This window comes from Adelges cooleyi, unplaced genomic scaffold (genome assembly GCF_023614345.1).
Source record: "Adelges cooleyi isolate 19-005CV unplaced genomic scaffold, UGA_ACOO_1.1 ACOO_flye_CR_arks_rails_tigmint_CR_PRNA_9, whole genome shotgun sequence".
Lineage (NCBI taxonomy): Eukaryota > Metazoa > Arthropoda > Insecta > Hemiptera > Adelgidae > Adelges > Adelges cooleyi.
Window position 1 is genome coordinate 7238192 of NW_026096579.1, and position 27483 is coordinate 7265674.

The 27483-nt window shown below is 31.7% G+C and overlaps 1 protein-coding gene across 1 annotated transcript in view; it reads right to left on the reverse strand.

Moving 5' to 3' along the window:
• Positions 1 to 27483, reverse strand: part of LOC126846747 (uncharacterized) — a 64402-nt gene that overhangs the window by 30143 nt on the left and 6776 nt on the right. Inside the window, exons 2-4 of the mRNA XM_050586533.1 lie at positions 14040 to 14357; positions 5261 to 5621; positions 1864 to 2063 (exon numbers count right to left, since the gene is read on the reverse strand). Coding sequence (XP_050442490.1) covers positions 1864 to 2063; positions 5261 to 5621; positions 14040 to 14330 — 852 coding nt within the window. The 5' untranslated portion in view covers positions 14331 to 14357. The remainder of the gene's footprint in view (positions 1 to 1863; positions 2064 to 5260; positions 5622 to 14039; positions 14358 to 27483) is intronic.

Consider the following 27483-nt stretch of genomic DNA (forward strand, 5'->3'; position numbering starts at 1 on the left):
AAGGTTTTTTGTACATATTAGGATGAAGGAGTCCGTTGTATAAATTTTTATCCCTGCGGGGTCCCTAACGACTAGACAACAAGTAGTAAAATCAATAAAAAAAGTTACACCACTATGATGAAACTAGACCAAGAAGCAAAGAAAAAATATAACACTATTTTGTCGAAGAAGAACACATATTGTTATATATTATATTTAATGCAACGTACGAGATTAGTTTTATGGAAAAGATAAAAGCCTTAATTTGTGATGTGAAAATGTCAACAATATTGTATTGGGAGGGAAATACATTTTATTAACAAATACATGTTGGAAACAAAATTGTTTTGAATTATAAATAGTAATCATTTCGTGTCACAATTCAATTCACACAAAAGAAATCAAAAAGAGTCATATTTTTTTATGTCCACCATGTTCATTCCGGGACTTAATATAAACACTTCATACATTTTTCATATAATATAATGAATTCCAAATGAAATAATAATAATAACGAAAACAAAAGTTAGGGATGTGCGTTCTATTCGGTGGGCGGGTGAATATAAATTGTTACAAAAAAAAAAAAAGAAAGAAAAATATATTATGTCTTATAACTTATTTAATTAAAAACTATCTTTCGTATTAAGAATCTTATTTTTTTACTCATTAACTGATTAACATCAGTTAATGGTAAACTGGAAATGTACAAAAAAAATATATATGTCAAAACTTCTTAAAAATTAAATTACATGTAAAAAATGCAAACACAGTAATGCTTTGAGCTTGTAAAAGTCGATTTGATTTTATAATTAAAAAAAATAATAAACACTTCAATGCAAATCTATGGAAAATATTTTTAAAAAATCTACTCCATATCTATTATAAAAAAATTATCATTGTAAAAAGTTATTTCTTTTATTATTAAATGACTTTTGATTTTTTCCCGTACAATTTTTAACCTAACCTAACCAATTAAAAATTTGACCTACTTTATAATAATAAAACACTAACAACTATTTGAAGAGAAACGTAGATTGTAAAAGCAAACATATGTGTTTGTATAGAAATAGCGTTTTTCAGATTCTTTTAGTGGAAATTAATACAGTGATCCAAGCTATGAATAAGTAGGTATATTATTTTAACAGGTAATTTTTATTTTATTTTAAGAATTCGTTTTACACTTTCGAATTTTTCATCACTAGCCTATCTTAAGTAAAAAATTATGTCTATAGCTTTGGAAAAAAAGTTTTTTATCATTATTTCCACACAGCGATTATATGTATAATGAATTGTAAAATATTTTTCTATAATTTCCTAATGTTATTTCAATCATATTTTGACATTATATCAAATATCGTGACAACATAAATAGTTAAATAACATTTCCTAAGTACTATACGTCTAAAAATGATACAGGGTTATTTTCAAAACCTTGAAAAAATGTTGTCACACGAGAAATTTGAATTTAGCATAGGTAGTAAAATAATAGATAGGCTCAAGATTTTTTACTAAAACCAACATAAAATATTTTCCGGTCTCCGGGCTTACAGCATGCTGCAGACCCTTCACCTTTGCCAGAAAGAGACAGAGACATAATTCCATGGAAAAATAACTGTGTTTCACCCATGGCCATTCCGGACCGCTGACCCCGTTTTTATATAGTGTTTTGGTCTAGGTAATCCATTGTTTTATTATCTTTTAGAATTTAGCTGTAACTGATTATTTTTTTTTTTTTTCAAGAAATCCTATCAACAACGCTAGTATGTGTGTGTGGTGGGGGCAGAAAATCTCTCCATAACGTTTAAATTAATAAAAATTGCCACGTGCTTGAACTAATAGTCACACCATTGGTAGTGTTCGATACTTGTTTTGTTTGTTACTTACTTTGACGACAAGTTCGGAAAACTTGTATCTCGGGTGCCAACCGTAGCTCTTGCCGTCCGAGTCGGATACGTCGTCCAGCACACCGGAGTCAAGTCGTTTTGCTCCATCGCCAAGTACTAACATGTACCGGACACGGCACTGATGGTCAAACCCGGTGCACCTGTTCAAGTAAACCGACACACGTCCTTCGGTGGAAGTACCTAAGGGGATAAGGGGAACAAAAAAAAAAACCAGCGTGAGACAAGCATATTAAAAAAAATAATAATAATTACTTATATGACAGAATATGATAAAATTACATCATGACAAAAAAACATTTAAAAACAAAAAGTACACAAGTATATAATATTATACAAACACATTGCTTATTCAAATAATCTAATTAGAAAATTTGTCGAATATAAAATTATCTGTTAACGTGTATTTATGTATTTATGTTTCACCGTTTTCCTGAAACTGTATTCTCAAAACAGTGGTAAAAAACAGCTGATTAGAGATGCTGATAAAGGATTAGTGATAAGAGACAGATGATAATTGGTCCTGATAAGAAATCAGCGACAAACACACACACATATATTTATATATGGATTATAAAAACTAAGTTGCTAACTATTGATAAGAATCGAAGGCGACGTCGGCCATTTTTGTGGGATTTATGTGTGTATAAAATAATACATCTGTGATTCTGTGCTATCAACTTAAATTGTAACTGTTATAAACACGTGATAAGGCTCTTATTCTCACAAAGATGGCGGAAAATGGTAACTTCAATTATCTCTATTGACGGCATGTATACCTACTTGGCTATATAGTTTATAATAATATATATATATGACCTAACCTTCTGTGGTTTATCAAATATATCAAGGTGTTATATCATTAGCTAACCTAACATTTTAATATATGTATCATGAAAAAGTAACGTAGCACATTTACTTTCCATGAAATTGGTACACAAAATGGCTGCCTATCAACATCCGTAAACAGCTCTTTCTTATCACTGTCGGGAAAACGACAACGCAAAAATTTTTGGTTTTTCTTATTTCCATTAACAAAATTCATATATAAATTTATATGTACATATTTATAATTGTATTCGAAATCAGAAAAATTCTCCGCCCTTTTTGATATAGTCCCATTGGATTAGACCCTTCACTGTTCACAAGTATTGTAGCAACAAGCGTGCCAGAAAATTATTACAGTTCTGCAATAAATAAATGTGTACTTTGAACATAATAAACTTTAAGAGTATGCTCGTGTTCAGTGTCGTCATTTTAATATAATGTGTGTGATTTACAGTGCAGAGTTGTTTGTGATGTTTTATTTCAATAAAATGTTATTTGAGATTGAACTGAATCGTTTTACAATTATATTTCTTTTTCAAGACCTACGTTGATATATTACATCGGAAATTGTTCTCAAAAGGAATTTTTTAGGCCGAGAATTGAAAAATGTCATTCTATTTCTTTTAAAGTTTAAAAAAAAAACTCTCAAGTTTGACACGTTATTCAAATTTCAATTTCTAAACACTATTACTTTCTAAAAATAGCTGAAATGGCTCCAATTTTCTTTGGGATATTCTTCACGTTATTTTCTCATAAAAGTCAGAATTTTTTTTTTTAGGTCCAAAAAACTCTAAATGCTCGTTTTTTCCTCCCATATTATATTTATATTGCATAAGACACATTATACGGCTAAAACGTTAAACTTACTTAACAATACAATAAAAATAATATTTTAAAATTCTATGTTGAATGTAAATTAAGTGTTGTAAAGTAATGGATGTTTGCTAAAGAATGAAAAAAAGCTAAACCATTAGATAAAAACGTTTAGAAAAAGTATATTATAATGTTACTTGAGTGTTATCGAAAGACTCATTTCCAAGAAAGTGTATTAAAACATATTTTATAATACTGATTTTCATTTATGAATAGTAATTTTCAGCCTGCTTTTTAAAATATTTTTTTAATAATCCTATAAGCTATAACCAGTAAAATCTTCTACTTGGCATTCAATTGCTATATTAATATTTTTAATACTTGATTTAAACGGATATTATCTTTTGAATAAATACTGCAAAATATAAACATCTTCATCGGTTCTACTTGAAAATCTTATTAAACTTGTAAAATAAAAAAAAGGATTTTTAGCAATTAAATAAAGTATTTAATTTATAATGCAAAAACTGGCGACGAAGAAGTTGATTGCCCACTATAAAATACTATTGTAATGTAAATTTACTGAGGAAAATAAATTAAAAATAATAAAAGATACTACTATGAAATGATAAACGTTTACTGATATATCATATACTGCGTTCAAAGTTCAATACTCATTGCCAAAATGAACATAGACATTTTCAAGCTAGGAATAGTAGACAATCTTTTATACATAGATTAGGTTAGGCAGAGGGACTGTATATTGGTAACGGTAGTATAAAAATTACTATGATAAAAAAAATAACTGAATAGGCGGACGAGGAAGCATGTAAGACCAAGAAAATTCTAAAAAACAGACCATATCAAGTATGAGGGGAAATTCCAACAAATAAACTACCTAATAAAGCAAGTAGTTATGGATAGACAAGATTGGATAATCATTTAATAAATATTAGGATTGAAAAAATAATGTTAGATCAATTTGTTTATGTCATGGAATTTTCTAAAACACTATGTATTTGATAACAATAAAAAATTTTCACGAATAAAATTACTTGGGAAAAACAATTATTCGAATGAGTGAAAACGGTATCATTAATCGTAGGTAATAGTATCTTGAAAAAAACAAAAATTTTTTAAGATAAGGGGTAAAAATGTTTTTCATCATACAGAGTACCAATCGCTTAACAATGTGAATTTTAAATAAGATTGAATTTAAATAAGATAATATGCAGTATTGTAAACAAACTGCCTTAATTCGTATCAGTTCAGGACCGCAAAAATATAGTGGCCTCAATTGGGAATGTCCTACCCATATTTATATTATCAATGGTTTACACTGAAAGTGAGAGCCTTCTTCGCGTTTATGATAACAGTCTGATTATCAGCACTGATAACCCGGCTGTTATCATAAACGCGACTGAACATGTAACAAGGAACATCGGTGAAATAATAACAAGTTTCATGATTTGCCCACGAGGAGCGCTAGCAGTATCTTATTTTTTTAAAATATTTTTCATAGGTAATAAAAACACGGTTAGGACACCACGTGTTATCAGCGATCATCAAACGTTACAGAATTGAGGTAAAAAAACGGCCTCGGTTTCTTATCAGTTCAGGACCGCAAAAATATAGTGGCCTCAAATGGAAACACGTCCTATCCATGTGTTTTTATTATCTATGATATTTTTTTAGATAAGAACTATTTTGACCGTTTTTTCACGGTTCGTTATACTTACACGAAGCGTCTTTGACGCCGTGCGGGTACAGCGCCAGGTTCCAGTCGAACCCGCCAAACGTGAAGTAAGTAGTCTCCAGTTTGCATTTGGCCCCTCTTGGCGACGCGGTACCGTACTGGTGCTGGAGCGCGTTACTGGCCGCCGAGTTGTGGTGGTTCTGGATCTGATGGTGGTGGTGCAGCAGCCGCGAAGTCAGCGAGGCCGGCACCCGGAACTCCGTGTCGTACAGCGTGCGCACGTTGCCTATGGACAGCTCTAGCTGGAACTCGCCGTTCGCATCGGTGAAGTTCCTGCCGTACAGGTCACTGACCGGTATGTAGTTCCTGTTGCCTTGCGCCGGGCAGTCTGTCGTGAACTTCACCTGGGAACACGCAAAACGGAAGCACACTTGAGTCTCTTTACTTGTTTGAGATAGGTACAGCCCAGGTACAGCAATCTAGGGGCATAGCTTTTGGAAAACCTTAGGGGTGTGCAAAAAAAAAATTATGAACTGAATCGAAAAGTGTAAAACGTGGAAAATTAATCGAATAAAACTCATTATCATTTTACATTTGCACTTAAAAATAGGGGTTTAATGCCGGGCTTAGAATGTATTAGTTTCCAATGATGTGTTTTTATTTTCCCTCCATTTTTGTGGCTGGGTCTATGGTGAATATTTTACCAGTGGACAGTTTTTTCATTGAGCAAGTCTTTAGATTAGAAATCATAACAAAACATACTTTATAAGGTCAAAAATTAAAAAAAGTTTACCTCTTGCGAATACCAAGAAAACCCTTTTAAATATGTATGAGTACACATTTTTTATATTATCTGATAATTATAGCTCACTATACAATAAAAAACTCTTTAAATACAAATTTTTATTTTACATAAAAATGATGTGACCATCAATTATGGTGGTTAGTACGTTTTGTAGATTTAAAATGAAAAATACATTAAATGTAATATTTTTTTCAATCATTTTAAAACGATTCACTGCCACTGTCGTTATGGCGTCTCTCGAGTATTCCTGGTATCCTTATTAAATTCTCCCGTTTTTATTCAAAAGTTCTCCATTCGTTTTAAAAATATGTCACATAATTATTTTACTCTATCCACAAACGCTGTATAAAGTTTGTTTCTCTTCGGTTCAGGTCACGTCGGAAATCCTATGAAATACTTGGCCGTTAGGTCTACTCTTTGTTTTCTTTTCAGTAAAAATCCGTTAATCTGACTTTCATCCACTCCAGTTGTCAACTTATCGGATCCTCATATTTTCATTTACAGGTTTTTTAATCTACGTGAATCTTTTATCATTTTCCGGTATCTCAAAATGACATTTTATCAATATCCGGGTTCATTGCCCTGCACCTCTTGTAAACATTTCCGTTATCTTCTATCCCGAAACCTTTAGTCCTCCAAGATTATCCGTTCCATAAATAATTGTTTACTTTTCACAAGCTTTCAAATTGAATGCAATCTTTTCTTTGAATATATTTTATCGTTTAGTTGGAATACAATTTATTTGTAAAATTTAATGTTTAACATAGTATAACGCAAGTCCAACGTGTCAACTAACAGTGTGTGTTAATGTCATCAGAAATGTATTCATCCGAGACGTTTAGAGTTCAAAGGGGGAGTGAAAAAAATGTTATGAAAAATATGTAATAAATCTTTGAACTCTACTAAAAGTCACTAATGAACAACTTTTGATTGGATTAATGTTTTTCCAGGAAAATCTATAAGTATTTGAAAATGGGACACCCGGTATAGTAGAATAAAAAGCTTAGTATCCCATTTGTAAGTGCTTTATAATGATATCAAAATGAATATAATATTTCTGGCGTCCTTCTGAAATATCTAATTTTAACGCCTTGCGTTAACACAACCTCACTATGGAATAAAACAAATTTACATTCATAGTTTATAAATAGAATACACCTACAATTATTATATGAATAAATGATATAAAGTTGACAAATAAACCGTGTTACGCGTAGGGTCGATAAAAATAGTGTACTTATCTACTTAAATAATAGTATACTACTAATAATAAACTTAAATATGTTCTATAATTGACTTTTTAAAATTTTATGCTTACGTTGGAATTTGTTTATTAAAAGCTGTCAACGAGAAGAGTGTCGTCAAAATATTGGCGTACAACACAATTATTATTATGTTCGAGTGCATAATATTCTATATCACTTTAAAACGACCTACCGAGACACGGGAGACGTATAAGAAGTTAATTAAATATGACAGTGACTTGTTGTCAAAAATACAAGCCCGTGTGATCCGGACTCCCGGGGTTAAGCCCAAAGCGTGTGCTCCACATAATATTGGCCCCACTAACCGAGTTCTATGTGAAACAAATTACAATTTTTTTTCAAAATAAATACCACAAAAACATTTTTTCTAATTAATTCGTTTGATCCCATTTGAGTTTTAATGGAAAACTGTCGCAGCAAACGAGTGGGAAGATTTTAATTATTTTTATTTTTATTGCTGACAAAAATTTGAATTTTGTTATTTTCGTCGAATGAAAAAACACTAAACAGGCACGTGTAAAATATGTACACTGTGAGCAATATATTTTGTATGTCACGTAAAATATCAACAATTCAGCAAAAAAAAATGGTCCTTACATAAATAATTTAATAATATGTAAATACAATTATTTAACATCGCGGTGGGTAAGCTGTTAAAAAAAAAAATCAAATCATTCGATAAACCACGCCATTTTGCCAAAATATGTTAACTTGAAATTTTGAATTTCGATGCAAAAATACAAACACACAAGTCGATTTGTAACGTTAATTAATTTTTTGCAAATTAAATTTAATTCAGAGTTTTAATTTTAGCCGCACTGACAGTTAAGTGTATAATTAAATTTCAATAATTGAGTGATGAAATTCACAAATTCACATAACTTCTGGCCTTTTTTAGATTGAAATTGTTTTTCATTTTAATGGCCAATCATTCAATCATTGCTTTACAAAAAAAATCACTTACAAGATACAAAGAGTATAATATGTTACCGAAAAAAAAAGAAAAAGATTTGATTGATATACTGTTACTGAAACTAGATGTATTTTACTTAAAGAATAGGTCAAATGATGTTGTGCAGTGTTGTTATTACACAAGTTATAAAGTAAGCTCTATTGACACTATTTTAACGCACCACTTGCCTCTCGTTTCACGATTTGTATCAGTGTTTATTATTTTTTTACTTATACTAAAAATATGTATGAAGCCAGAACTTGTCGGTTGAACTCGATTTAACAATATTGTTGGCATAAAAAGTTTGCTACTGTTCTCGTTATGGCACGTGCGAGGCGTTATAGGTTACTTTACACGGCCGACAGCTTTTTGCCACACCATTCGACTTTGTTCGTTCAGTTTTTTCGGTCTAGTAGTTTTCCAATTTCGAGTAAAAACTAAGTAATTTCACACACCCATTTTATCCTGAAAACATATTAGTATACTGGTATAATAATAGTTTTGCCGTCAGTAACCACTCTTCACAATCATATTATATTTTCTATTTAATCATTTACAATGATGTCTATAACTGGCTTGTAAATTATGTTCGGTTAAACTGCTGATAATTTGTGATTAATATATTTTTCTGCTCAAAAGAAATCGACTTTTATCATTTGTCTGATATAATATTTTCTAGTTTTATTCCTACTCGCCGAATACTCGATGACTTGTATATAGTTGTATCCTATTATCACAATGTAAACCGAACGTACTGTGACCTCTTGTCAGACCTTATCCTTTGATCCCTTGATCCTGGATCCGATGCCAAGGTTGATTGCACAGCCGGGGAGTGAAAAAGGTTTGTACTGTATATATATATATATATATAAGGTAAAACGTGCTCATCTACTGTATTTCTCTAGATAACATTATATTATTATTATTTGTTTGTTTACGACCCCCTTTGGCATGTCCTATATTATTCTAATGATGGATGCACACGGTTTTGTGGTTAATGGTCAAAGTGACCTGTCGACCGGATAACTACATGCATCGAATAATTCCTACCGGGATATTCCCCCGGGACTGATGTTGTTGCCACCGGAAAACACGAGGCGTTGGGGAAATTCGTTTTTGGGTCGATTGGCGTATAGCGGATGGAACCTTGCAATGGTGATGGTGGTGGACCGCAAATCGAGGCTTACTTCCGGTTTAAATAATACATTTAATGTGCTTTACCGACAGAATTATTCAAGTAGGGCAAACACTGGATATATATATATATATATATAAATGTATATATATTTAGTAGATAAAGTATGCCATCCTATCCTATCCTTTCTTTATTCGGAGTGATCCGTTTAACGCGAGATTGAAATTGAAAGGATGGAGTTAATAATTAAAAAAAAAAAAAACATGTATAAAATTGTTATTATTTCCCTAGCAAATGAGAATCGTGCGTTAAAAGGATCGCCCTCTGTTCATTCGTTTAATGTTTTCATTGTAATAAACACCAACACTTCAAGACCGATTGTCGAACAGTGGTTTATATAATGATAGCCACAACGAATCTATCGGTTTTGGCACTAGAGTATGTTCACTCAATGATATATGTCGATGTACATAAATTATAATATTATCTAACAGTTCATTAGTATACACGTGTATTGAATTTTCGATAAACGTTAAATGATTAGAAATTCGTTTTTTCTGCATATAATCAAAAAGCAATATTAAAAAGCTTTTTGCCGTTGAGCTATAGTGACCTATAAAAAATAATTATAAAGCAACTGTCACTGAGAAAACTGTCGTGGTGATTTAACATACAGTCGCCTACATTATAATATTATAGATAGGTTATCTTGTCAAAGGCGCTAAATTTGGATTTACTATACTCTTGCTTTTTATTACTTTCATATTTTCTAATTCAACCCCAAGAGTCACTTTGGGTATAAGTATTAATACTCGGTGTTGATAATTTAAGAGGACCATGCCATAAAATCAACTACGATCAGGATATAATAATATGACCAATGGCGCACACAATAATGGGGTCAGGGGTAGCAGATGGTACCTATGCCGAAAGTTGCACATATTATAATTTATTATTATAGGCTTGTATAAAGGTTAATCGGTAGGAGGGTAGACACTGAATATTAAGCTGGAACCCGAGTTTTATGTTAAGCGCGGCCGCCTGTTTATGACTAAATTTGTCGACTGGTTTAAATAAAAAATATACATAAATTATTCGTCATTAAAACGCCTTGTAACGTCAATATCGTAACCCTCTATCGCCGCCCAGAGTTATTTAAGTTAATGAATTGTTCAATTTTCTTAGCTTCGATACGGATTGTTTTTTTTTTTATAACGATGTGGTTTGTCCGAGAACAAGATAACTTGTATCCAGTTAACCGATTTACCAGAGTAGCATCTTAACCGATCAGTAGTTGAAAATAAAACCTAGTTATTTTCTCCGCTCCACTGAAAAACATTGAATCATGGATATGTTATCACTTATATATTATCACTCATATCTTATCTCTAATCTCTTATCAATTTTCGCTTATCTCTAATCTATTAACTTTTTAAAATACTTTAAATATTTTAAAATGGCGACATGAAATTTCTTGCATCCAACTCGATAACAAATCCGTGCTAAAAATTCAACTCCGTCGCCTCTAAGCCAGTGGAAAACCCATTGAAAAATCAGCCGAAATGTTTGACAGTAGCACTTTGAGATATTTTAATAACTGTATTTTAAGTCATCCCTTCACGAAAATCATCTGTTAAGCAATCGCCGAGTTCACCTTTTTTTTTTTTTTTTTATAATACCCCAAACAAAAATTCAACCGCAAATGGTTAATTTAAAACTCGTGTTGTAATAACGTTGCACGCGAGACTTAAGCATAAAGGCATTTTCTCGTTTTTATCGTAATCCTACTATATACTTGCTCGTACAAAACGCTGTTGGTTACAGAATTGGATTACATTATTTTATTTTTATTACACAATGAGAAAATCTCGCACAGGTAATAACATGAACGCGCGTTACTTTAATTGCGTTACGCGTCGAGTGTATTACAATATACATATTGACTTTAATTAAACTCTGGAATATAGTTTGGACAGTACGGAAATAAATTAAAAAAAAAAACAAATATCCTCCGAGTATTAAAAAATAACACCCAATCACTCAACGCCGTCAATCTTGATTGCAATAGTTTAATTAATGGCCGTTTCATTCAGGTAGGATTCCAATTACACATTAAACAACGCCTTGTACATTTACCTTCTGTGCATTACAAATGGGGCAAGTTCACACTCGCATAAAAGCTGATTAATATTATTTTATTCTTCGATCTGTCTTTGCATTAACCGAATGACGGCCACCAACATCGGTATAGGATTTTCAATGCGCCAACGAAACAGTAATTATATACAGTCTGAGTATAAGCTTACAACTATTCAAGTTTGTACGGCCGTTTGAAGTTTATTAATTAATAGAAGTACAAATGTAAAAGGTTAAACAGGCTCGACACAGTGTGTTCTTTTTCAAATGTACTAAATACAGCTAATTATTGTACAACGCTGAAACAATTGGCAAAATTCAAGTTTATGATAAATTAGTATAAGACTTTTCTATGCTGAACTTTATACCGCAATAAAATATTAGATACACCGTCGTATAATTGTATTATAAAAAAAATCAAATGAAAGTTTCAAAGAATATACAAAATAATTCATAAAGTTTTCGGCGGTGCGTAATGTTTTTATGATGACATTGTGGACTTAATATTTGATTTTCCTTTGTGTACTTTAGTGTGTTATGTAATGTATGGCCAACAGGGCAATGTCAGGGGCGCACACGCCAAAAGTTTTACCATATAATATTACAGCGCTGATACTTACATTTCGTAACCATCTGAATTTAAAGTACAATTTCGCAAAACGCCAAAAGCCACTTACGATTTGTTTGATTTCTTCAAAACTTTCCGAAAAGCTTTATAATTTTGGTACGTTAATTGTATATTAAACTGATTTGTTATGAAGTTTATGTAACATCTAAGTAAACCAACCAACAAATATAAACAGAAAAACTCGTTATTTCGAGATAAAGCTATGCGCGTTAAAGAGTGAAATGTTCTTATTGTTCGAAGTTTTTTTAGTCTTAAAACTAGGTTAGTTTTTGATTTGTTTGACGGGTTTTTTTTTTTAATAAATATAAGATTTTTCACCCAATATTAAATGACATAAACAGGTTATGTTAAACTCGAAAGTTGAAAAAGTTAATCGTTTCCGTCAAAATTCAAAAAAAAAAACTTCCACATTTTTAGACTTACCAAGTTTCAACTTTGACTCGCTATAATTTTACGGCCAATGTTCAATATGAAAAAGTTTAAATTGGTTTTTAGATAAACTTCAATCGAATAACAAAGGGTATTTATAGTAGTAGGTAGGTAAGTGTGGAATTTTTTGATAGTTTTCAGATTATAGTCCTGAAAATTAATTTCGAAATATACCTGAAGTTATAAGATTGGACATTTAACAATTAAGTCAAAATGTAACAAACAAAAATCACCATGAGCCAATTGAATGCGATTATTATGTTAAGTGTTGCCGTTATAGTTTTTATCGATTTTTTATTATGTTTTTTCATTTGATGACTATAAATTTGACCTGATATTTATTCAAGTCAAAATTTAATATGTCCATAACAGCAGTGATAGCGGTAAAACAGTGTCTTATATCTTGTCTTATGTGTTGGTTAGTATTTCAAATATTTTTCGTCATTAATTATGAAAATAACTAGTCGTAGTGTGAATTCATTAAAATAAATCTTATCAGTATTAAGCGATCGAGTGTTGCGTTTATAAATAGAATGTGTAAAATATCGACTACAAAAATATTGTTCCTGGTACTTGGAGTATGCTAAAACTGTAGGGAATTTTAAAATGGACATTACAAAAAAACTACATGTCAAGTATTTGTGTTCGTTGCTTATTATGTTACTTTTTAATGTATTTGAAAACCAATTAAATTACATTCTTTTAATAAATTCCTCGATTTCTTAAACACTTTTTGTACGAAAGTATTTGTATTTAAATAAAAATGTATAAGTATTTTTTTACAAAATCGCTTGCGAGGTAGACTTTTTTAGTCAGATCTAGACATAATCGACCTAAGACCTAAAGTCTTAGGTGTTTGATTAGAACGTTCCAAAAAGTTAGAATTTTAGATTTAATTGTCTTACCGGAAAATTGATCAATTTTCACGATTAATTTAATGTTGCTATAGTTGCTTTCGCGAAAACTGGCCCCTGACTGTAACGCACCTAGCGGTTAAGTCTTGTCAAGGGTTATCAACGCGGTACTATCGACGGCTGTCCGTTAGTCCTCTGTTGCCAGCGGAAATCCCACATAGAACCGGTCGCCGTTTTTGTGTATAGCACCGCTAATCAGTATATTATTCTAAGACCGATGGTACGGTTTACGCTTTTAAATTTGACTTTATTAATATATTAATCGTGTAAATATAAAATGATAAATGTAAGAAATAGAACGAAAAAAACCGGGTTAAACGAAAATATCACAACGCATTAGTTCTGACCAATGAGGGAGGGCGGCGTCATCGTCGCCCGACCAATGGGAGTATTCGACGTGGCCACGCCCCCGCCAATCAACGGCGTGCCTGCATTGGCGCGAGACTATATAAAGCGGTCGACACGAGCTCAGACACCAGTCTCTTGTAGAGAAGCATTCTGAACACCTCAACTACATTAACATATTAGTATCAACAGGTACCGTGGAAAACGACTTACTTGTTTGCCGGCGAACGACTCGTTGACGCTGAAGTGTTCGCGATTGAGTATGGTAAACGTAAAGTCCACGTAAACGCGAACCGATTCTGACGCGGTTTTCCACACGAGGTACGCCCCCAACATTTTCTCGGTCCGGGAGAACGTAATTGACCATTTCTGGTGACCGCAGGCAAACTCCTTGGATGTAACGTCCCGATCCGGGTCCCTCGTCACTGATTTGGTGACCACAAACGTGAAAACGTGGGTCTGTACGCGGTCCGGTAGCTTAACTAATCTGTACAACAACGCCATGGTCGACCGATGATCGCATTACTCAACCTGCAAAAAAATTAATAAAATGAAAATTAGTTATTTTTGGGTTTATTGACACGTGTATCCCGGTGGCCGATCTGAGGTTTGCTTGGACATTTTCACATCACAAAGTCTACTACGGAAATGTAACCTAGTTATTATTGTGACTATACTAATATTAGTAATATATTAACTCAATTTATTTATTCGTTCACTCGATTGCAGTTGTGTGTTGTATTGTATTTCTGTTTTTTACGATGGAAATAAAATATGTAAATCTATTACCGAACGTTTAATAACATCAATATAAAGTATCAAGTTGTTTCATAATAACCATGTCAAAATATTTGATATGTTTTTTTTTGTTATTGAAACATTATTATTATTAGTTGTGTGTGTGTAAATGAATCACAGCAGTAGTGTTTTAGTAATTAGCCAACCTGCTCGACTATCCTCGCTAAAAATGTTTAAATTTACTTTTTTTAATATCAACATCAATGACTACTAAAATATTATGGTTATAATCCTTTAAGATATATTATATTGTAGTGGTAACAAATGTAAATTTCGGTTCAGAAACGTTTTAATCCCTGTCAAAAAGAAAAGCTCAATTAGAGATAAATAAGTACAATACATATATTATATAGTGCATACTATATAGAGCACACGAACTGATAAATAACTAGCAGACTTTAATACCCAAACGAACCCGAAGGACACAAGTTTAAATGACCATAATAAATAACGATATTACATGAATTGACCGGTAGACCGAATGCGGTACGATGCAGAGTTTATTTATTATGAAAACTCTACGAGAAATAAGGTCCGTGTCTGAAGCTTTAGTTAAACTGACATTTAATAGACATTTCTTGTACTACACCCCTGTAATGGTTTTCGGGAATTTTCAATAAAATAAAACACCTACACATGTAAGTAATTACCTTATATAGGGGTTTAAAAAAAAATTAACAGATAAATATTTAGTCCAGTTAAATCTAAATTTAAAAAATGTTGCTGGTTTTGAAACTAGACGTCTCAAAACTGTACCTAAGTAAAATGTACAAATCATTATTATTTATATAGATCAACGGCAGTAGCTAAAGGCAATCGCTGGTATCGTCACATATTGTAAGCCAAAACTGTAACAGTTGATGTTGACAGTGTTTTAAAGGGTATATATTATTGTATTTAAATATGAAAAAGGTATAGACTTTTATAACGACTGACGGTTATGCGATATGTAATTGCGTTGTTAGGAGAAGAAACCCATCAGAACAGACAATAAGGAGGGAAGGTCCTAACCCCATCACAACCCTTTTGTCCCGTGCAAACGCGCCCTTTTCCTCGTTCGTTATGCAAATGTTATTGCAGAAAAATAAATGCCCTTTTGGCGTTAATATTTATTCATGTTTTAAAGAATTTTTTTTAAATGTTTTTGAGGTTGTGTAGACTTAAATTGTCACTACTAAATATGAGAGTGTATGTGGTTTTTGTAGTTATAGAGTCTACACAAATAAATTTACCGAAAAATATAATATTTCTCAAGTGCAAACGATTTAACTTTCAGTTTCCAAATCCATGGAATTGAATGAGAGTAGATTGGAGTGGGTTGTTCATTACATAATTGATAGGTCACAACACCGCTACCGTTAGCCGCACAGTCCCATCCTCTGTTATTTTGTTTGAATAAACTGAGCATTACTTTTGTTGATTTATTTATTTGGTTCCTAGGAACCAACAACATGCGATATAAAACTTGTTAAATCTCTTAAGTTGGCTGTAAGAGGACTTAAAAACGCTAAAATAATATATATAGTATTTTTACAAAAGATGCAAAAATATTTCACCCATGTGTGTACATCAAATCATAATACAGGGAAACGCTAAATTTAAATCCCCCCCCCCTTTTATTAGAAAACCTGGAATTTCGAACATCTGGCTAAAACCTTGGTAAGCTAATAACACTACCATGTGCAAAATATCTTTTGTAACACTCAAAAGTCTAAGAAGATTACAGTGTTTTTTTCGGGGCTGTTCACGCCTTTACTACCATTAAATCAAACTAAAAGAGGTTTACATTTTTTTAATATCTTCCATTTCTCCTCAGCAATAATCGAAGAAAAAAAATAAGAATTTTTAGCAGTTGAGTCTCTCATAATAATTTTTAAGTATAAATGATATTATAAATGTGTTTTTATATTTTGTCGGGATTATTAGCTGTAAATGTATATAAATAAAATGATTCCATACTTAATTCTGTTCTCATTGTGAAAACTATTGTTTTTTAATTCATGCACATTATAATGATTGATGAAAAACGTTTAGTTTTATACTTTTTTGACAATTAACCGTGTAACGGAGTTTAAAAAATAAAAGTCATCATTTATCAAGTCCAAATACAATGTTCTAAAACCTTAATAAAAGTTACAATGCAAAGGAGTAGCTGGATTAGCGATTTCAGTTGTTGAATTTTTCCAAATGCGTCTTTGTCACAGCAGCAGCTTGTGATACTGTTTTTCAAAAAGAAATTAATAATAATAAAAAAACGTTTTTGTGTGTGCGACTGACTATAAAAAATAAGTAATATGGCTCAAGATAACGGATAAAGGCCAGTTGTAACCCTAAAGTGTCGTGCGGTGAACACTAAATAACTTAAAGTGGTTGTTTGGGAAAAAAAACAAACGGCTCTTCACTTAGGCTTTAAAATCAGACACGTAGCCAGGGGAATGGAGTCCATGGGTTTATGTAACAAATGTAAAAATGTAAGTATAAGAATCACACAATATGTCCCAAGTGTAAATTAACGTATTCTGTTGAACAAACATAAAATTAAAACAACGGAACAAGGTATTGGGGAGACAGACGGTTTGAGAGTAAAGCGGGTTTTAGGCAAAATACTTTGGGTTCAAGTGTAGTAATGAGGTAGTTTTAGAAGAAGCTAGAGCACCTGTTCCGGTTTTAAGACAATGCGGTAAATAAAGTAGAGAAATTCGAGTACCTGTTTGGGAGGAATTGAATAAGTAGAAGAAAACAATTGTATATAAATTCGTCGAGCTGTCTTGAACCGTGTTGCAATAGGATACGTTTCGTTAACTTGCAAGTTACATTTGAGTAGACACAGTGTTTATTTTATAAAATGCCAAGTAAACAACAAGTATTTACTGAATGTCTGGAATCAAATTTTACAAATTAGGAGTGTTCTAGAAAAATCTACATTACAGCTGAAGTCAGCATATTTTGTATGGAAAAAATGTAAAGTAAACGCATTTAGTTTAATTGTACGGTTGTTCATAAGTATACAGAAAAAGTTGGTTTTTGTTTGCGTTGGTCTGGACCCACGATATCTTCTAAGGCGCTGAACATGGATCAGCCTGAACATATAGATCAGAGACCGTACTTAAAAGATACTTTATTAGGGCAAAAATTTAAAGTGCACCACTCTCCCAATAAAGTTGAGAAACACTAAGCAAATGTACATATTTTTTAACCTATAATTACAGTCAACGGGTATTTGAAAATATTATTTATCTTAGATGAATTACACAGTATTATGCTAAACGAAACATTGTTCACAAATAAGAATACTATACATGATTGTCCAAGCCTATCCTTTTTATACTAAAGTTAACAACAACACGGGGGTTTGTATCTACTTTCTAAATAATCAAAGGGTTTCTATAACGTTCTCGTGATACATTGTTTTTGAAATAAAACACATAGACTAGGGAAAAGCCTATATAAACGCTCAGTCGCTGTTTCCTAAGGCCCGTTCTAACAATATGATGTAAGTATTGAAGAAATAAAATCAACAGTAAAAAGAATGAGAGAGAAAACTGAGTCGGAAAACGCACGGATCCATATAGGTAGTGTACACTTTGTGTACAGAAAGTGGGAAAAAAAACTAATTCTCTTTGTAATAAATACAATATAATATTATATATAATCGCAATATAGCTTAACCTTTAGTCGTACAATAGAAATAACACATACACCATCAGAAGAAGAAAGAAAGGTATCACACATAAGTATGTAAAAAAAACATTTTCTCTAGACAGGCTTTTATTATTTTATTTTCTTCGTAATAATAAACGTTTTTCTTTTATATTAAATAAATATCGTTGTAAGTTGTGTTACATATAAATTGAAAAACTGTCATCAAAGAAACAATAAGGCAAAATAAAACGCGTTCCACATTCAGAGTTTTTTTGTAATACTAATAAAACCGACAGAATAACATAAACTTTTAGAGTTGATGGATGGTCATTTTTAATACATATTAAATATTTTTTTATAATTTATTATATTTGTACGCCGTTGATGTTTCATGATTAGTTAAGACACCGTTTTTTTTTTAATTCTTATTTTCAAAACAATATACACAAACGACAGTTTATACAAAATGTATATATTATAATCCACATACTTTTGTGACGATATAAAAAAAAAAAGTAATTAAATTTTTTTTTTTTTGGTTGCAACCGAAAGACGCAATATGAATTCAAACAAATTATGACAAGGGTTGAAACTTGACAGAGATAAATTATCTGTGACTTTCAAAAAATAAAATAAAACAATAATACATCATATTGTTTTGAGACGCTTACAGCATTTGATTTGGACATATTACTATAATGTAAACTGCAATAACGGATTGCACAGTGCGACATTTGGCAAGCGTATTAAAATAGGAAATCAATTGGAATCGGTAGATTTATATTGATCTTTGCGGTGATATATACATGTAAAAAATATAAAAACAAAACGATATAAGTGTACTCTAATAGAAAAATTCCACGTGCGTCAAAGACCAATATGCTGTGAAAACAATTCAATTTCAAAAAGATAGCTAAACTTATAAGCTTCACCGTAACGTAATTGAGATTGAATGCAATGCATTCTAGGCACATACTTGCGTCGATAAATATTTAATTTAAGTAAATAACGAATATAACGCAGTAGTTTTAGTTATCAGGTAAAACAAATATGTAACTAATTGTTATTTAACGTTTAAATTATATCTTTTAAAATAATAATCAATATGTTTACCTTGAAGTGTATTTTTACCAATGATAGCGCACAGTTGATAAAAATGTATTGGACCAATCTGAGACATGTGAACGATGTTTAATAATTCGCTAAATGTTTATTGATTTATGGGACGTTCGTGCAACGTTCGGCATTAGTATACAATTTATTTAATTTTTAATTGTTTTCAGCTACACGAATTACGAGAAAGTGTTTTCTATGTTTTTTATGCCCGACTATGACTTTTTGGCATTTGAACCGCTGAAGGATTTTTGTTGTTTCACTCTATTTTTGGGGGAAATTTTAACAGTTAAAACAATATATATAGTGATAATATACTCAAACGCGAGACTGGTGCATAGTAGGGCCGTCGATAGTAATAATTAAGGGCAGGACAAAACGACATGGCGTACGCCTTGCGGATAGCTGTTGACACAACACAAGCGTGTGCGGATTTTGACATCAGTTGACGTTACATAAATACATTTGTCGTTTGAATTATTGCTGACAGTGCAAAGTGTCGGATTGTTTTATTGGCGATAAAGCTCCCAAATGAAAACGATTGTTTCGATAAATGGTTGCGACGATCCTTTTATTGTTTCCGGTTTAACGGCCACGATTAAAAAAAAAAAAATAAAATAACATTACCTTTCTTCGTTTGCGTTCAACAGGCGAAAGTCGATGTTACTTTTTTTTTTTTTTTTTACAGCACCTGATGCCTACGCAAAGGTCACCGATTCATAAAAAAAAACCTGGCCTTAATGGATAATAAACGATAACAATACACTATAATAATATAATATAATACACTATGAGGTGGGCTTCCAGGAAATGCGGTAATACGGTCCTTTGTACGAAATTCACAACGGGCAAAAGAAAAGAATGAACCGCATTTTCGCCATTGTATTTCATCTTTTAGTTTCGATGTTCGAAATTGAATTGACCGAAAAAAGAACAATTTTCATCATAGGAGGAAAATATGTTTTCATAAAGCAACTGAATCACAACGTACATATAATGTCATGAAACAACTCCACAAGTATCTGTCTTGGGGTCGTTTTCAGATTTTATTTTTTTAGTTAAAAAGAGCAAACACTAGTGATAGACTTAACTCATCGTTTATATAATAACAAAATTGGCAAACACTAACCAATGAGCTAATACAATTTTATAAATCCCATCTGGAAGTATCAATATTGGGGAAAACCCCAAGACAAACAAAATGCAAACATGTCAGGTTATAAACCCTCCAACAATCTTATGTGCATATGAAATCATATTATACAGCCATATTAAAAATTAAGACAAACTGAATATGAGATTTATACTTTACAATATGTTTATATAGAATTTCAAGTATACTTGAAGAGTAAGAGTCGGGCAAAATGTAATTAATTATAACAAAGTATAACAATCGAATAACAACACTTTATATTTATATAAAAAAAAAAAAAAAATACTGGTTCTAAAAAATATACCGCATGTACTTAAGTTTTGTTTTGTTGATATTATTCTCTTAACCGTTCGCAATGCTTTCTCGACCATCGTTTTAATGGCAAAAAAAAAAAATATGTAAAAAAACCTACTGAAAATCTCATCTACTGTTTGAAACAATTATAACATACTCTAACATTACAATTTGCAACATTCCTCTTATTTTAGGTTTTTTTATCCTTTCCGTTTGACTATAATTAGCTAGTCATTTATAATACAACAACTACTTGACTCTTTTTTTTTTCCACTACTTCAAGTCACCATTTATCCTAAGACCCTTATTTTTTCTGCACAGATTTTTTTATCAGCGTACCGCTGCTAATGCATTATTTCATATGATTTTATACCGTTTTATATTGATATAGTAATGTTTAAACAGAGAACAACAAATGGGTTTAAAGTTAAAACTAGCTTTATCAAAAACTGTAAAAATAATAATACTTTTGTACAATCACTTATAGGTCATGCCTGGGAACTCCAATTTCACTTTTATCCAAACACAAAGGTTTCAAAGCGTCGAGGTTAAGTGTTAACCTTAAGTTGTAATGAACTCTCATTTGTAGTATTGCCCATTTATTGCTCTTGTACTTTTTCAACCAAAACTTTTAACTTCCTGTCAATGTAATTGGAAAAAACACATTTCCTGGCTAGTGCACTTTTATAACAATTAACTATAAAAGTTATTTCCTTTGTACATAGCACATAAGCATTAATGATTTCCAATTAATACTAGTTTTGAAGTTTAAATAACCTAAATAAATATTAATAAAATAAGATACACTTAATTTTATTGGTTCGTATACATTTTTTAATGTGTAGAAAAAAACCAAAAAAACAAACATTATATTTGCTTAACTAATATTTACTCGTTTGCTCTTTAAAACAGGATTTTTGCCTGTTCGGTTGTATACTTAATTGTGGTTTTCAACATACTTATTTCCAAGTTCCAACAAATGTTGACGGATTTTTGGAAAATGTTTAATTTATTGCTTTCTTTAAGGCTCTCTAAATCAGTGTGAAGTTAAACCAGCTGCCCATAACGTTTTACAACGAAGCGTTTCCCATAAAGTCATTTGTAAATATTACCACTCCTATACACTAGTTGCTTCACGAACCCACTGAGTTTGTAAACTTTCACATTCAGTAATAAATGATAATAATCAAAGCTGTTGCTATTTCGGATATTCCTAGAGATACAAATAAACTGAATACAAAAATGTTAAACTAAAAACTATTACTGTATTTAATTCATTTTTTAATTACCTATTTGCTTATACATAATACTCAAAGTTTGTAATTAATAATATTTAATTAAGTTTTACGAATACGTGGAATTTTAATTAACTAGAAAATTGTTTGAGTAATTTTTTTTAAATTTTATAATTTGTTTGTGTTTATTTTTCGATTTGGAAACTTTCTTGAGAAGTTTGTTGTTTAAAGATTTATTTTACAGAAAGTTACTTAGTAAGTTATTTTTAGAATAGTTTTTAATATATTTTTATTGTACACCTAATCTCTGCAATGCATATATTATTTTGTCCATCAAAGTTTAGTTAATTATTAATACTAATATATAGGTTTATGTACGTGTGCACATTAATGTTGTTTATCATAGGCAATAAGCAAAAATACAAATAATTATTTCTTATTTTATCAACAATTGAAATCCTCACAATGAAAGAACCTATGCCACAGTATAAGTGCCTATGAAAATCATGTACATGTATACATTGGCTTCTCTCAGGTCAAACTGTATAAAATGACACCTTCTTGTAAAGTTGCAATCTATATATCACCTTATTTATACAAATCGAATAGTAATACACCTTACACTCGAGTAAACAACTGACTAATGGCAGGCAAGTATTTTTCCAGTGTCATAATTTTGTTATCTACTGTGCGTGTCCGGGTTACATTATATTTTGAAGTTATTTACTATGGAAACATTAAATTAATTGTTGGTGGCAAACGGTAAAAGGTGTTTTTCTTGGTAAGTGTAATAAAAAAAAAACTTGACAGGCTACACTACAAACATACACATTACTACTATCACACTATATTGGAAAAGCGCGATAAATAATGTATGTATAACGCAATGTAGTTTTAAATTTCAATATATGATTGTTTATTCCTTTGCGCCCAATTAACATAATGGATATATTGACAGTTCCTAGCACCTAGATAAGTATATACCATATAAGAAATCGTTCAAGTGTGTTGTCAAAACTTTGACTGTATTTTATTTAACCAAGCCGTTCTATTTACATCAAAGGCAAACAACGGAAATCTACAAAACTGTTCAACTAAATATGTAATTTTTATATTCTTGTTAATATATTTAACTAATTTTTCACGGTAAAAAATATGTTATTATTATTTTTTTTTTTTAATAGTCAAATGTTCGAAAAAAATTGCTCTGAAGTTAAAGTTGTCATCCCCACACTGTATTTATGTTTTCATCCATAATAGTATATTTTTCCAATGATTTGTTTTGTTATATTACACATATACCTAGGCTATGGTACACATACAATATTCATTGGGGGAAGAGGATATATTGTAATATGAATATTGTTGTTGTATGGGGCGAAAAGGTCTCGAGCCAAGTCGTCTATACCGTAAACACACAATGCTTATACATAATATTATATCCACCCAAAAACGTCTTAGTGGTTAGGGATAATAAATAATTCCCAACGCACGAGTACACATTTTGCCGTTGCCAAAAATATTTGTCTGTAAAACAGAATGCGTCAACGTTTTTGAGCAAACGTCTTTTGGGTAAATTCTGTGCAGGACTATAAACGGCAATACTTTTTTTTTTCGCATATCGACTGAAACAAGTCAATTTTCCTTAAAAACTTTACAAATCGTTTAGGCTTTTAGTTGCCAAAACTAAGTCCCTCCATTTTTCTCTATTATAAAACATGCGCTCCGATGTACCTCTCGAGTCTGATTTATTTCTATTACTCGCTCTTTGACACTATCCATCTATTTCCACACGGTCTAAGTTGCCTTCAATAGTCTATCGTACACTCGGCAATTAAATTACATTGAATAAAAGTAATGCAAGACATTTGGCGTTTAGGTGAATGTTCAAGTTATTATTTTTGCATACGGCTAATGTTGTCTGGGAGTAGGTTTTAAGGCCTGTTTTTTTTTATATAGTTTAGTCGCCTAAGAGGAGGATGATGAGGAAGAAGATGCAGTCTTTCTATACAGCTATCTGCCCAAACATCTTATTCGCTATCGAAATGGGTGGTCAAATACAAGTTTTTAGTCCTATAAAATATTATCTCAATCAAAATTCATCTATTCGGGTTTGTTTTTAAATTGGTCATACATTACGACCATATACCTGATAAAACTAATGGCCATCACCCTTTTGGTCGGTACCATTGCATTCGAGAGCTTCAAAACTGACGTTAGAATACAATGACCGTTTTTAAAAAATTTAGAATTAATTTAGAATTATCAACTATTTTTTTTTTTTTTGTCCTTATACATCCTATATTTTTTGCACAATTCAAGTATGCATATTCGTTCGACTGCCACCGCTGAGCGTCGTATAACAATTATTGTCACCAGAGCTGTTACTTTTGTTAAGTATACCACCACGTTCAAGTGTGCAATGTTTAATATATACCACTGTCATGCCGTCGTCAACGGCCGTCTTTGTGTCATGATGAACTAAGTCGACAGTATAAACACTTTCGTGATCGCAGCTCCTTCACAATAGCAACAAACGACAAAACTATCATCGTGTGGACCCGGATTAGAGTTTTGGCAACAGATGATTATAAATTCACGGTGCACACCACTTTGTCTTGTGGGCGAGATTCGCGTCAAGAAATAAACACTGGCAGTTGCAAACCGTGGAAACCGCCGACGGATAATGGATTAAAGTGCACACCAATATACTATGTATAATGTCTGATGTGGACACTTGCAATACAACCGATTAATTTCAATTGCTGTTGCTTAACATTGTATTGAAACGTTTTCACACAAAATATATCGTTCGTATAATATCTAATTGCCGACTTTGCACTTGTATATTCCTTGATAATTGACTTTTAGGGTGTTCAATCGAGTATTTGATCTCGATAATAATTTATTACTTTTGGCTTTCGGTTTTTATTTGGTACGTGGATTTTTGGCGATAAAAGAATCATATGGAAGTTAAGAGATAGAGTACTCTGAAAAGCCATTACATATTTAACAAGTAGGACCGGCGGCTCCTTTAAAGGATTTTCTTCAATACCGTTCATAACATTGATCGCCAGTTTCTGCGAAGAATAGGTAACTATACTAGTTAGCTAGGTTCTAGGTTGAATAATATATCTGAAAAAGTTTAGGCGTGACGCCTATCGTAGAAGAGATGAAAGCAATTTGTTTGATTTGGGCAGACGAGAGTCACAAGAAAGAAAGACTTTTTTAAATTTTATAATAGTTGTAGTTATGAAGAAATTTGACAAATTACCCAAAAGACTTAACTTATCTTTAAATATTAAAAATGTATCCAAATTCCTTTAAAACTGCACGCCCATAATTAATCCTCACTTTTTTCTTTTCACTATGGTATAGAAATTTTTTTTTTTTTTACTTTCAAAATCATAATGATACGTTTGTGCCTTTATACTTCTATAACGACCACTTCAACGACCAAGTATATCATTTTAATCGCCATCGACGAAATTAGATTTCAAAAGAAGTTGTTTTAACAATTACAGTTGTTGTGCCTTTGTGAAATGTTGTAATCAAATATATATAAATATTTATACTAATACTTACAAGACCTTTGGTGAATTATTCGCACGTGTAGTTTTTAACGATACATAACAAACAAAAAAAAACAATACTATAATATTGCGCTCTGGTTAGTAGAAAAATAAAATAAACTCGAGTTGTTTATAATCGTTAATTCCGCACAAATTAAACAGCAACTAACTTAATAATATTATAAAGGCGTAAAATGTCAGCGTGATATTTTTTTAATGTTGATAAATAGCGGTTTAAAAAAAAAAAAAAAATTGTTATAAACATGTTATTATTAGTATTTAATTATGAATAAAATATAATCCGATAGCTTCGCCAACATAATAATATAATGTTATATGTTATTCAAAAAGCTTTCGCTGAATTTGCATTTAACGCAAATCCAATATTAGCATGTTAAATAATAATAATACAGTTAACGACACTGTCGCATTAATATGTATTTTTTTTTCATATTTCACATTTTGTCATACTTTTAGAGAACACTATATAACATAATCTTAGATGCGTTTCTATTGCGGAATAAAAACGAAAAATGTATCTTGTTAAAGGTTCAAATCTGTTATTTTTGGAAATATGACAGCATTTGGGTGGAGTGCCTTAAAAAAAAAATATATATATATCACTTTTTTGTTCAAAAACTATAATGGCATGGCGTAAGCATTCATTTTTTACGATAATGTGCACTATTAAGTGTTATCTGTTCAGTGTTTTTGTACCCTTGAGAGTCCTCTGCTCGATTAACATTTAAAACCACTTGGACTCAGCCGGACAAAAATGATAGTACATTGTTTTCGTCGAAATTCTATATTGTAAAAACAATATAAACAAGGAAAATCAACAGACAAACGACTTTGCATGGCATTTACGGGAATGGCACGTTGATAGAATCGGATTATTGGTCGAGCAAAATAAACTAGTGGAGTCTAGTGTAGTACCTAATTATGTCGTGCAGAGGTCACAAAGTATTGCTAATTTGAGAGCGAGATAAATTTAAAAAAAAAACCAACAGGAAGAAGGCGACTACGAGACCCGGGCTCGAACCGGAAACGGAAGCGATGCCGCTAATACGAAGACGGTGGTGGAGTTTATAGGGCGGGATGAGCCGTTCGGCAAAGTGGAAAGTAAGGGAAATCATTTATTTTGTCGTGCACCGGAGAAGAGTTACGGGATATGTCACAATAATATTATGTGCCCAAAGCGATGGTATCAGTGGAAATCCTGTTAAAAAAAAAAAAAAAAACAGAATGCATCTGAATAAAAAAATGTAGGCCGTTGTAGTACCCAGGAGGGTGTTATTAATGGGAGGGAAAAGTAAAAGTGGCTTGGGAATCAGCAGATGCACTGCGGAAATTACCGGAAATAGTATATAATTTGTGTTCGTTTTACATAGTGAAGTATATAATATTATTTATGTGAGCCGGTCACAGTGAGAAACGTGAAAACTAAAAATATATGGACGGTACATAAAACAAAACGAGCGACGACCACACTGTATAGTTTAGGAATATTCCAAGTTTACACCGTACTTACCTACACCACCGACTTCATTAATCACTATTGCCGTTGGTTGGACGGATGATCGGGATATTGGCAAAAGTTTCTAACCTAATGGCGGTTATACATTCCTGGATGGGAGAGACTTTTTACACGTTCGGCTTTTGGGAATTTCCACTCTGATTTCCCGGCCAGTAAACCGCACTGCACCATGTTCACGTGCTTTAGATAGACTTCCGGGAAGTGTATGCGCCCTAACTTAAATTTATTTTTAGTTTATAAAACACAAATGACGTACAATAGTATTATATACTTAGAATTAGTATACATTCGTTGTTGGTAGCTGTATGTAATC